Here is a 12140-nt window from a genome sequence, read left to right as displayed (position 1 = left end):
TGCTAATTTTTTTATTTGTTATTATGTTGTTCTGTAAGTTATGTATTAATGACTAAGATTTACTTTCTAGTATTTTACCTGGAATTATATTTAACTATTTCGAAGGCACTGGGATCGGGACTGGGATTTACTATTTAAAAATATAACGACTGTTTCAGCTAATCTGAAACTGAAATTATTTTTGAGTAAAAGATAAACAAAACAAAATTGGAAATGGACATGAAGTTTCTAAAGCTGAAATTTTAAAACCTTTTGGTAAGTTATTTATTCTGTTAAAATGTTTCCCTTTTTATTAAATGTCTTCAGATTGGTAATAAAGTTTACATATTAAATCAGATAAAGTCACATGAAGGTAAAGGATATGGGGGTTATTTAATGCAACTCCACATCCCACCATTCATTTCTCCTTTGCAACATCACCTCAAACGTGCAGCTTCTGAATAAATAATACAATTGAATTTTTAAATTCCATTCAGAAATACCATTTCCTTCATAATCTTCATAATAAAAACTTTAAAATTGATACACTTTTCTTGGGAAATGTCACTCAATTGATTCTTTAAAAACACAACTATAGGAATGCTTCCAGTCGATGTTAATATATACCAGATTTGCCTGTATCCATAGTAACACACTTTCCTTTTTTTACACTAGATTTCAGGAAAAAAGAATTAACAAATGGCTGAAGAGAATTTGACAGTTGTTACTGAGTTTATTCTTTTAGGACTGACAGATCAGGCTGTATTGAAAATTGTGCTTTTTGGGTTGTTTCTGGTGATTTATGCCATTACCTTGGTGGGGAACCTGGGCATGATCTTCTTAATCCACGTCACTCCCAAGCTCCACACGCCCATGTATTTTTTCCTCAGCTGCCTTTCATTTGTAGACGCCTGCTATTCATCAGTTATTGCACCTAAAATGCTGATCAACTTCTTGGTTGTGAGGGAAACCATTTCGTTCTCCGCCTGTATAGTGCAGCACTTGTTTTTTGGGGTGTTCATTACCACAGAAGGATTCTTACTTTCAGTGATGGCCTATGACCGTCACGTGGCCATTGCGAATCCTTTGCTTTATACAACAGCCATGTCTAAGAGAAAGTGTGTAGGGCTGGTCACTGGGTCTTGCATAGGTGGGATGATTAACTCACTGACACATACAATAAGTTTGGGGAGACTGTCTTTCTGTGGACCAAACGTTGTCAGCCACTTCTTCAGTGATGTTCCTCCACTGCTAAAGCTGTCATGCTCTGATACCTCCATGAATGAGTTGTTGCTGTTAATCTTCTCTGGAGTCATTGCCATGGCCACCTTCTTGATTGTGATCATTTCCTACACCTTCATCCTTGTTGCTATACTGAGGATCCACTCAGCATCAGGCAGACAGAAAGCCTTCTCCACTTGCGCCTCTCACCTGACTGCTGTGACCATATTCTATGGTACCTTGGGCTTTAATTACATTCAGCCAAGTTCCCAGTATTCTGTAGAACAAGAGAAGATAGTTTCTGTGTTCTATACACTAGTGATTCCCATGTTAAACCCATTGATTTATAGTCTGAGAAACAAGGAAGTGAAGGATGCTGTGAAAAGAGTCATAGAAATGAAATACTGCCCCTGTTAATTTCAAGTCACTAGGAACAGTATGAGGGCTCTGGTGACACAATGATTAAGCACTGGGATGCTAACCAAAAGGTCTGTGGTTCAAACCTAGCAGCTGCTCCATAGAAGAAAAGACCTGATTATCTGCTCCCACAGAGGTCACAGCCTTGGAAACATTATAGGGCAGTTCTACTCTGCCCTGTAGGGTCGCTATGAAAAGATATCAACTGGATGTCATGCAACAACAAGAACAACATTAATAGTGTAACATTCCGCAAGCCAGTTCTCCATTTACTAACATTCAAATGATTTCAACGAATTCTAGAGTTTCTAATTATTATACAAATCATTTTTTTCTAAAAGTGACTTTTTAACCCAGAAAAACTAACCTAGAAAGTGGGAGTGACTTTCTGCATAGCTGTGTTTTAGAAAATGGTAGCTTAAAATTCAGCTCTCCTAAGACTGTAGGCCATTAATATTTGAATCTACCAGTCAATCCGCAGAATTGAGTATATCATTTCTGATATGTGAAGAACTGAATACAGACACACTAACATTTAGAAATGTATATAGTTAGATCTTTTCTAAAAGGTATATTTTTTATTTACTCAGAAAATTAAAATAATTTTATAGCTGATATTTGTCTTTGTTTTTAAAACTTGCATTAAAGTTTAAGTATTGGTAAATCTTCGTGTTAGCTAAAAAGGGCAATTTGACTCCAAACAATTTTCCTACTGTCCTAAATCTTCTTAAAACTCAGTGCCTTCAGCAACAAAAGTGGTATTGTCGGAAAATCATTGTATTGTAATTCTCAGCTGGCAATAATGTACTCTTACTAATAAATCCACTTAGAAAATTTAGATACATGTATGGAATGACTCCTAATTATGGAGCAGGTAGAATTCAAAGCCCTTCTTATCTTTTCTTTTAAGAATCTCCTTCACCTTCTTTCAAGACCAAAAATCATATGCCTATCTGGCAATCTTTAAATCAGATGCTGCTTGCTAATACCTGCCTAAAGCATCAATTCTGTGATGATGGATTTCTTGACTTCCTAACTTTCTACCATTTTAGAACTGCTATTCTGTTACCAGAAATGTGCCGTAGATATTATTATTTCAAATAAAAATAACTAATAACAAAGGAACATTTGTATGAATTTTAAAGACATTCATATCTTGGAGACTGATGTCTTGGAGACAATCTGAGGGATTTCAAACTAATTAGAAAGCTCTTGAAATGGACAATTTTATATTTGCTTGTTCATAGTTAACAATGAAGGTACAATCAATGTGCTAGGAAGGATGACAATACTTAGAAAAGGAAAGCTAATTTTTATCTTTCATATTAACAAAAAAATCTTTTCTAAAAGTGGTTGCCTTTATAGGTACATGTTGGAACACAGGACAGGGATATAGGATGATTTAACAGAAATAAGGCATTTATTAACATAAAATATGAATCTCAATCCATACAAATGTATTTCCAAATGAAATTATCTTTGTATTCATCATTGTAATGCTAAATATAGTTAATAAACTAATATATTTAAGTATAACACTTCAACTTTATGAAAAATATTCATATGTATGCATATATATTTTCATGTATATTCATATGTATGGTGGTTAATATGAATAAATTAATGATAAGTGAAAGAAAATCAACTAGTCACAGCTCTTTAAGTAACTGATATTATTTCTGGTTCTGACATGGATTGATCAGGATTATTTCCCATCTGTGTTCTGATAAATGTATGTTATATACATAACAGGTAAAAGCAGTATTCCCTCTGCAAAGAAGGATATGTCAATGTATCTTATTAAATGTATATTCATACTTGGAAGTGTGTTTCTTTTTGTATTCCATAGAAACAATAATTCAGTGGGAAAATCATACTCATGATCTTGGCTATATTTAAGCAAACAGTAGCCTGATGGAGCATTGGTTACACACACACACATACACAGCACACACATATACACACACGCATAAGTGTACAAATAATTATATTTTCAAAACCCCATCTTTGCATCTGTCATATACAAATTCCACTTTTCCATAAATTTTCAAAATACTGGGGAAGATAGGCTAAGAAGACGAGAGCTCTAGAAAGCGAGTAAGAATTCCTTTTGGCAACTAAAATATGCCTTACTCTAAGAATTGCTGAAACTTAATTAAATGGATCACAAAATCAACCAAAAGAAAAATCAAAGAGGTTCTCAACAATGTGGATAATGGTGAAAATGAAACTTTAGACATAAATAAATAATTATTATCAAGGCCCTAGCTCCATGCTGGATACTCTGGTGGCGTACTGGTTAAGAGGTGTGACTGCTAGCCAAAAAGGCCTGAAGTTCGCATCCACCAGGTGCTCCTTGGAAATTTCTGGGGCAGTTCTGCTCTGACCTACAGGGTTGCCATGAATCTGCATTAACTCAATGGCAACAAGATTGGCTTTTGGTTTTTTAGTTCCATGCTGCCCCCCTTAGTCTATACAAGAAATTAGAATGAAAATAACAATAACACCAGGAGAAAATTAACAATGAATTGATAATTCATTAGGAAAACATTTTCCAAACTCTGTGTGGATCTCCATCAAATATATTTTAATTTTATATTTTGCATATAAATATATTTGACATTGAGTTTAACCACAACTACACAAAGACTAGTATAATTGTCCGGGAAGAACAATGTCTCCAGTACTCCTCCTACCATTTGCCTTGTGGCTCCACTGACCAGAAATTAGGAAAGCCAGAAGCAGTGTTGGCCAGCTCACCCACCAAAATCCAGATCAACATTTTTTTACTCTTTAAACTTAAATAATTAGATTTTGGCTCACCCTATGGAAGGCTTTCTAATAGCACTACCATCCTCTCTTACAGGATGTAGAATTAAAGGAGTGATTCTCTTTAGGTGCCTAGTTATTGTCAGTGTTGAACTCATATTCCTCTAGGGAATTCTGTCCTTTGACCAGTTATGGCTACCCACGGCTAAAGAGCAAAACCTCATAACTCAGTTTGGCAAGTTATAGAAAGCACTTAAGCACTGCATCCATTTGTTGAAACATCTCAGTTGGTATCCCGCCAATTCCCAGAACTTTGTGTTTTGCCAACTCCTTCAGTGCAGCTTCGACTTCTTTCTTCAGTACAATCAGTTCCTGATCATATGTTACCTCCTAAAATGGTTGAACTTCGACCATCTCTTTTTGGTACAGTGATTCTGTGCATTCCTTCCGTCTTCTTTTGATGCTTCTTGCATCCTTTAACATTTTCCCAGTAGAATCCTTCAGTACTGCAATTTGAGGTTTGAATTTTTTCTTCAGTTCCTTCATCTTGAGAAATGCTACAAGTGTTCTTCCCTTTTGATTTTCTATCTCCAGATCTTTGCACATGTCATCATAATACTTTACTTTGTCTTCTCGATCTGCCCTTTGAAACCTTCTGTTTCGCTCTTTTACTTCATCATTTTTTCCTTCTGCTTCAGCTATTCAGTGTTCAAGGGCAAGTTTCAGAGTCTCTTCTAACATCCAGTTAGGTCTTTTCTTTCTCTTTTGTCTTTTTAAAGATCTTTAGCTTTCTTCATGAAAAAGATGCCATTCCACAATGTGTCTGGTCTTTGTCCATTAGCATTCAATGGGTCAAATATATTCTTCAGATGGTCTCTAAATTCAGCTCACTAATGCCTAAGATATCAATGTTTATGAGTTTCCTTTCATGTTTGACTATTTCCAATTTTCCTAGATTCATACTCTGTACATTCCAGGCTCCAATTTTTAATAGATGTTTGCAGCTATTTCTTCTTATTTTGAGTCATACCACATCAGCAAATGTAGGTCCTGAAAGCTTGATTCCATTCATGTGATTAAGGTCAACTCTACTTTGAGGAGACAGCTCTTCCCCAGTTGAATTTTGAGTATCTTCCAACCTGAGGGGCTCATCTTTGGGCACTATATCATATAATGTTCTGCTGCTATTCATAAGGTTTTCACTGGCTAATTCTTTTCAGAAGTAGACCACCAGCCCCTTCTTCCTAGTCTGTTTTAGTCTGGAAGCTCAGCTGAAACCTGTTCCCTATGGGTGACCCTACTGGCATTGAATACCAGTAGCATAGCTTCCAGCAACATACCAACACAAGCCCCCACAATATGAAAATCTGACATACACAGTAGGGGAAGAATAACTAGAGGGCATCTATTGCTCTAAAGAACCCATGGGATGGTACATCAGCTGAGACACAAGAAAGAAGAGTAATGGAGGCCATGAAAAGTAACTAAGTTGATTATAGTCACAGTTCTCGTAGATAGAGTGGCATATCACGTCATAACTGGGGAAAAGGTAGCAGCAAATTGGAATTGTAGGAGTAGGTTTATGAATGGCAAGTAGAGTAGGGTTAGCTAGCCTTCTCAAGTTCCCTGGATATGTGGCATTTTGAATAATTCTGCTGGCTTAGGTAGTATAAGCCCTATCACTAATTACTGGGTACCTAGGCCCTGTGGTGATTAAGATAGGTACATAGTTGCCAAGGAGGGTGAAGACCTAATAAGAGGAGTGGGTAGATAGTGGACAAAATCAGCTACTCAAGAAGGGGAGTAGTAGACTTGCATTCAGCCAGAGCCTCAAAACAGTCAACACAGCATTTAATGAAAATGGTATTGCAACTGATCTCTGGATATATATTTTTATTGTACTTTAGACAAAGTTTTATGGAAGAAATTAGTTTCTCATTAAATAATTAATACACATTTTTTTTTATGACATTGGTTGCCAACTCCACGACATGTCAAAACTCTCCCTTTCTCGACCTTGGGTTCCCAATTACCAGTTTTCTTGTCCTCTCCTGCCTTTTTGTCCTTGCCCCTGGGCTAGAGTGCCCATTTAGTCTCCTATGTTTTATAGAACCCAGGAGCAACTTCAGTACTGAGTCAAAAGTGTGTCAGCGGCCATACTCTCGGGGTTTCTCCAGTCTCTGTCAGACCAGTAAGTCTGGTCTTTTTTTGTAAGTTAGATTTTTGTTTTACATTTTTCTCAGGCTCTGTTCAGGACACTCTATTGTGATCCCTGACAGAAAAGTCGGTGGTGGTAGACAGGCACCATCTAATTGTGTTGGGCTCAGTCTGGTAGAAGCTGTGATAGTTGTTCATTAGTCCTTTGGACTAATCTTTCCCTTGTGTCTTTGGCTTTCTCCAATGACCCTTGTTCATGATCGGGTGGGACTAATGGAGTGTCTTAGATGGCTGCTCACAAGCTTTTAAGACCACAGACTTTATGCACCAATTTAAGATTAGAACATTTTCTTTATAAATTGTGTTATGCCAATTGAGGTAGATGTCCCCCAAGACCATGGTCCCCAGCCCTCAGCCCAGTAATTCAGTCCCTCAGAGAGTTTGGATATGTCTATGAAGCTTCCATGACCTTGCCTTGGTCAAGTTGCTTTTACTTCCCCCAGTGACCTCTTGATATTTTGACCTCAATTTTGAGCTTGATTATTTGGGCAACCTGAATGGTCGAAAAGACTTTCAGGTATAGGGCATAAGTTGCCCTAAACATTGTAGAAAATATTTATTATGACAATAAAAATGGAGGAAAACAACTGGAATTATAAAAAGTTTTTTAGATGGGTCTACAATTAATTTTCTCCTTTAGTTGGTATTAGCTAAGCACTCAAATCTGAAGGTTTTGGAATTTCTAAGAATATTTTGGTAGAGTTAAAAGTAACAAGAAAAAAGTCCAATTTATCTAAGTTTCTAGTTCTGAAATAAGAGATTTTTTCATATATAAAGCACTTTAAAAGATGCAGAACCCACTCTTATTCCAGCAGGTACTAAATGTCTTTACGGTTAGAAAAAATCATGAAAATTTAATGACTTTGTAAAAAAATAAAGTCTGGAAAAAAATTCTTATACTTTATTTCTATAGCAATTATTTCAAAATAAGTTCATAAGTTCCATAGAATCAATTGGTTTGATGGTCAAAGAAAAAGTTCATGAAGAAGTGAGTTTTCAAAATGCTAATATTTTCTATGAGAGATTAAACATTGAATTTTTATTTTGCCTACTCTAGGGTCTACTTATTTCTATTGCTCCAAGTAATAAAATAATATTTTGAGCTAAGAATTATGTAAATAGATACATCTGATCTTATGCTTTGCTGTTATTTCATATATTATATTCTGCTTGTTTGCTGGGATTTAAGCAATATAGTATCATACTTAATATTTTTATTCTTCCGATCAAGGAGCCTACATAGGTTGTGGTTGTTAGTTGCTGTAGTATACAGGTAAGACCAGCTATAAATCAAGGTGAACTTATGCTAGAATATGACATAGTGGACCCAGGGAGAAACACCACATGATGTAGTGAAGGGCAAGCCCTTCACAGTTCTAGGATGTATCATTCACGTGTGCTGGAAATTAAAATATCACTCCTCCTATAACTTGACTTCTGAGACTTCCCTACATCACGGTATTTCTGTTCAGCTCTCCTCTTGTTTACTCCTTCTCCAGGGAATCCTGGAATATATGGGTAGCAATTTGTCAATTCCCTCAACTCCTTCTTCTCTGTGGTAAATTCCCTAACAGAAAAACTATGTGCAGATACTATTTGACACATGATAGGAGAGACCAGTCCCTGGAGAAGGACATGATCCTTGGTATAGTAGATGGTTGGCAAAAAAGAGAAAGACCTTATGAAATGGATTGATGCCATGGCTGCAAAAAATGGGGTCAGACATAACAATGATTATGAGGATGGTGCAGGACCAAGCACTGTTTCGTTCTGTTGTACATGAGCTCACTAGGAGTTGGAACAGACTGGATAGCACCTAACAACAACAGTAGTATTGACATTTGTGGGGACCATTAAATGTTTTAATGAACCACGGATCATTCTTATTCTAACTGTAACTATGTTTAATTTCTTTACTCAACCTCCTCAATTAATATTTTCTTGTTGTTTTCTCTCTGTATCTCTGTCTCTCTGCTTGTCTCTCTCTCTTATATTTTCAGTAGCTCCTTCAATGAAAAACTATCCAGGTGAATTCAAAAAAATTATTTTCTTTGGGTTAATGGGTATCCCTGAGTTGTGTGTTGTTCCTTTTGATCTGTATGATCACCATGGTGGGGAGCTCTTGTATGTTTACATTAATCGTGGCGATACCCAATATATTGCACATTTTCAGCCGGATCTTTTACTTCTTAGACTGTATGATTGGCGCAACTTAGAATTCCATGGTAGTCAGTATTTGCAGTTGCTTGTGGTATTCCTGGCTTCCCCCGTTCTATCATCTGGGAATGCTTTTCCTGTGCATGTAATGAAATCCTCAATAAATCAGTGGTTCACTAAATATAAGTATTAGCAAGAAAGAGGGTTTAATTTCTCATTTAAAAAGAAAAAGTCCAGTAGTGGAGTCTGATGTCTCTCATTGGTTCAGTAGCTCAGCACTATCAAGGTTAATATATTTACCAATATCTTGTTCTTAAATTCTCAAAAAATTGAAGTTCCGAAGGGGCAGAACCAACATGGAGCTATAGACAAAAACACCACACAATCTCTCCACAGAGAAGGCCCCCCAAATTATGTAAAACAGACATAAACATCAATCCTGGAACCCTGAGGATCAAATGGAGAAATAAAGAACTCAACCAAGTACTGAATGGAATATGAAACTAACAGAAAACCTAGCGTAAGGGGAGAAACAGAACAGAGGTCCCTTATCAGCTAAGGCAGTATGGATTTGCCATCTTGGACTCCTGTCAGAGATAAGCAGACAGGGAGTATGGGAAAGCAGCTTCACAGAACTCCCAGCAGGAGGCAGCAACTGGTAACCAGTGATACATGCTTTCCTACCCCACCCTTCCTCACAAGTGCTCAGCCTCCACCACTTCCCAGCAGGCTGTGGTCGCTGGGCTGGGAGGCACCACTTGGTGCCACTTGGATTCATTCTGCTCACACCTTCAGTGCCATTTCTTTCCTGCTGGTGTTGGTTTTGTCAGCTTCCTTTGGTTTCTTCCCTGTATCTCACCTCCTCCGCCTCCTTTCTCTCAAACATCTAGCTCCATATGCCACCTTTGCTTCTTCTTGACAGGATGTGAATCACCTGTTGGCTGGGGAACTGCTTCCCCAGACCAGTAGCCACCATGCTGGTGGGATCCCTGGGGCCTTTTTACTATATTTTTCCTTTTTGTTTATCTTCATTTCTAGGTTTCTCATCTCCCTCTTCTTTTCCTGTGTCCTGAATACCTGGTACTGTGTGCTATCTCCGCCCCTTCTAGCTGGGCCGGGAGCCATCTCCCTAGTCTGCATATCTGCCTCAGTGGGAACACTGGGAGCTTTTATTTTTCTTCTTTTTAGTTATTTTTTTTTCTTTTTACTTTTTTTTTCTTCATTTTTCAGTTTCTCATCTCTCTACTTACCTTTTTTTCCTATCTCTTGAATACCTGGTGCTGTGTGCTGTCTACGTCCCTTCTAGCAGGACTGAACAGCTTGGGAACCACTTCCCCATCTTTGCAGTTGCATCAGTGGGATCCCTGAGGATATTTCTTTTTATTTTCTTTAGACTTATTATTGTTTTTCCTCTTTTTCACTATTGTTTTTCTTCATTTCTCAGTTTCTCATTTCTCTCTACTTTCCTTCTTTTCCTGTCTTGTGAAAACCTGGTGCTGTGTACCATTTCTGCCATTTCTCAGGACTGGGATCCATTTCTCCAGTTGCCAGTGGGATCCCTGGGGGCATTTTTATTTTGTTTTCTCTTTTTTTCCTTTTGTTTTTTTCATTTCTAAGTTTCTCATCTGTCTCTATTTTCCTTCTTTCCCTGTCCTCTGAATACTTGGAATTGTGTGCCATCTCTACCCCTTTTAGATAGGATGTGTACCAAGGCCTGGGAGCCAAATCCCCGGTTACCAGTGGGATCCCTGGAGAAATTGTTTTTTCTCTTTTTATTTTCTTTAATTATTTTTCTCTTTTCCTTTTCGTTTTTCTTCATTTCTCAGTTTCTTATCTCTCTACTTCAACAGCAGGCTTCCTCAGAACTGTTTCTTGTTTGGTTTTATTTGGTTGCTATTTCTTCTCTCTTCTTTTCCATAGCCATCTTAGCTTCAGATATCACAACCTCTCAACTCCCTCCTGCCAATCTGTACTGTGTACTGAACATTGCACCCCCGAAAACACAGGCATGGCCTACCAGAACCTGCATTGCACTGATCCTTGGCCTGCCTTGTTCGCCCCAGTATGTGCCACAAACAACCCATCCCAGCCCCTTCCCTTCAGATGGACCTGCCTGGCTGCAACATAGATGAGCGACTGGCCCTGACTATTGAACAAGGAGGTGAAAAATATCATGCCCACAGACAAGCAAACAACAAAGAATGCACAGCTCACCTGCTCAGAAATAGCAAAATAAAACAAAAGCAAGGATGAAACAAACAAATCTACAGTCAATAAATAAAGACAATAACTGCTGAATGTCCCAAAGAAAGCAGACTATATCAAAACATTTAATAAAAAAAGGACAAGGTAGTTCCAATAGACACCCAAAATAAAAACCAGATGACTTTTCAGTAGAAAAAAAGGCACTGGAAGTACATGATGGGAATTCAAATCTCTAATATTCTGAGCTATCCAAGAGTTGAAGCAAAAACAAAGAAAATGAGGAATAAATACACAAATTCATGGAAAAGGTAGAGAAAATCATGGAAAACACAGGCAAAACAATGAAATAATCCAGAAAAACAATGCAAGAATAAAATGCCAAAATAAATGTACAACTAAAAATGAATCAAAAACAACAGTTAGAAATCCAAAGGACAAACAACTAGATTTCAGAAATCGACAGTGTCATAGAAGCTCTGAGGAGCAGATTTGAAACAATGGAAGGGAGAATCAGTGAAATTAAAGATAAATAGTTGGATACCACTTTGAGGAAAAATCAGAAAAAAAAAAGAATGAAGAAAACTGAAAAAAATCTGAGAATTATGTGCGGTACAATCAAAAGCAAAAATTTGTGAGTGGTCGCAGTTCCAGAATAGGGGAAGAAAACAGAAAACACAGAGAGGATCATTGAAGAACTGCTGACAGAAAACTTCCCTAAAATCGTGAAAGATGAAAAGCTGACCATTAAGAAGCTCAACAAATCCCATATAGGACAGACCCCAAGAGAAAAACGGCAAGGCATATGATAATCACACTTGCTAAAACCAAAGACAAAGAAAGACTCCTGAAAGCAACTCAAGAAAAAGGGAAAAGTCACACACAGAGAGGGAACAATAAGACTAAGCTCTGATTACTCTACAGAAATCATGCAAGCAAGAAGACAAATGATGACATATAAAAAACCTTGAAAGAAAAAAAAAAAATCCAACCAATAATAATACATACTACAAAACTCTTGATCAAATATGATGGTGAAATTAGTACATTTCCAGATAAACAGAGAATAAAGGAATGTATAAAAACCAGACTAAAATTACAAGAAGTAGTAAAGGGAGTCTGTCGGTCTAAGAACAAATAACATCTGACCACAGCCTGAATCTAGGGTGCAAGATGTC

General features: G+C 37.2%; 1 protein-coding gene across 1 annotated transcript; it reads left to right on the top strand.

Moving 5' to 3' along the window:
- The first annotated feature begins 389 nt into the window (after positions 1-389).
- LOC100673736 (olfactory receptor 5J3-like) lies at positions 390-2554 on the top strand. Its single transcript, XM_010602110.3, has one exon. It carries the CDS (start codon positions 679-681, stop codon positions 1615-1617), a length of 939 nt encoding a protein of 312 aa, XP_010600412.2. The 5' UTR covers positions 390-678; the 3' UTR covers positions 1618-2554.
- Positions 2555-12140: the final 9586 nt, after the last annotated feature.

Source organism: Loxodonta africana, chromosome 7, assembly GCF_030014295.1.
Source record: "Loxodonta africana isolate mLoxAfr1 chromosome 7, mLoxAfr1.hap2, whole genome shotgun sequence".
NCBI lineage: Eukaryota > Metazoa > Chordata > Mammalia > Proboscidea > Elephantidae > Loxodonta > Loxodonta africana.
This window is presented reverse-complemented; position numbering and strand designations above follow the sequence as displayed.

Excerpts from the sequence above, each read along its gene's own strand:
- LOC100673736 (XM_010602110.3), top strand. The coding sequence starts at position 679 with ATGGCTGAAGAGAATTTGACAGTTGTTACTGAGTTTATTCTTTTAGGA.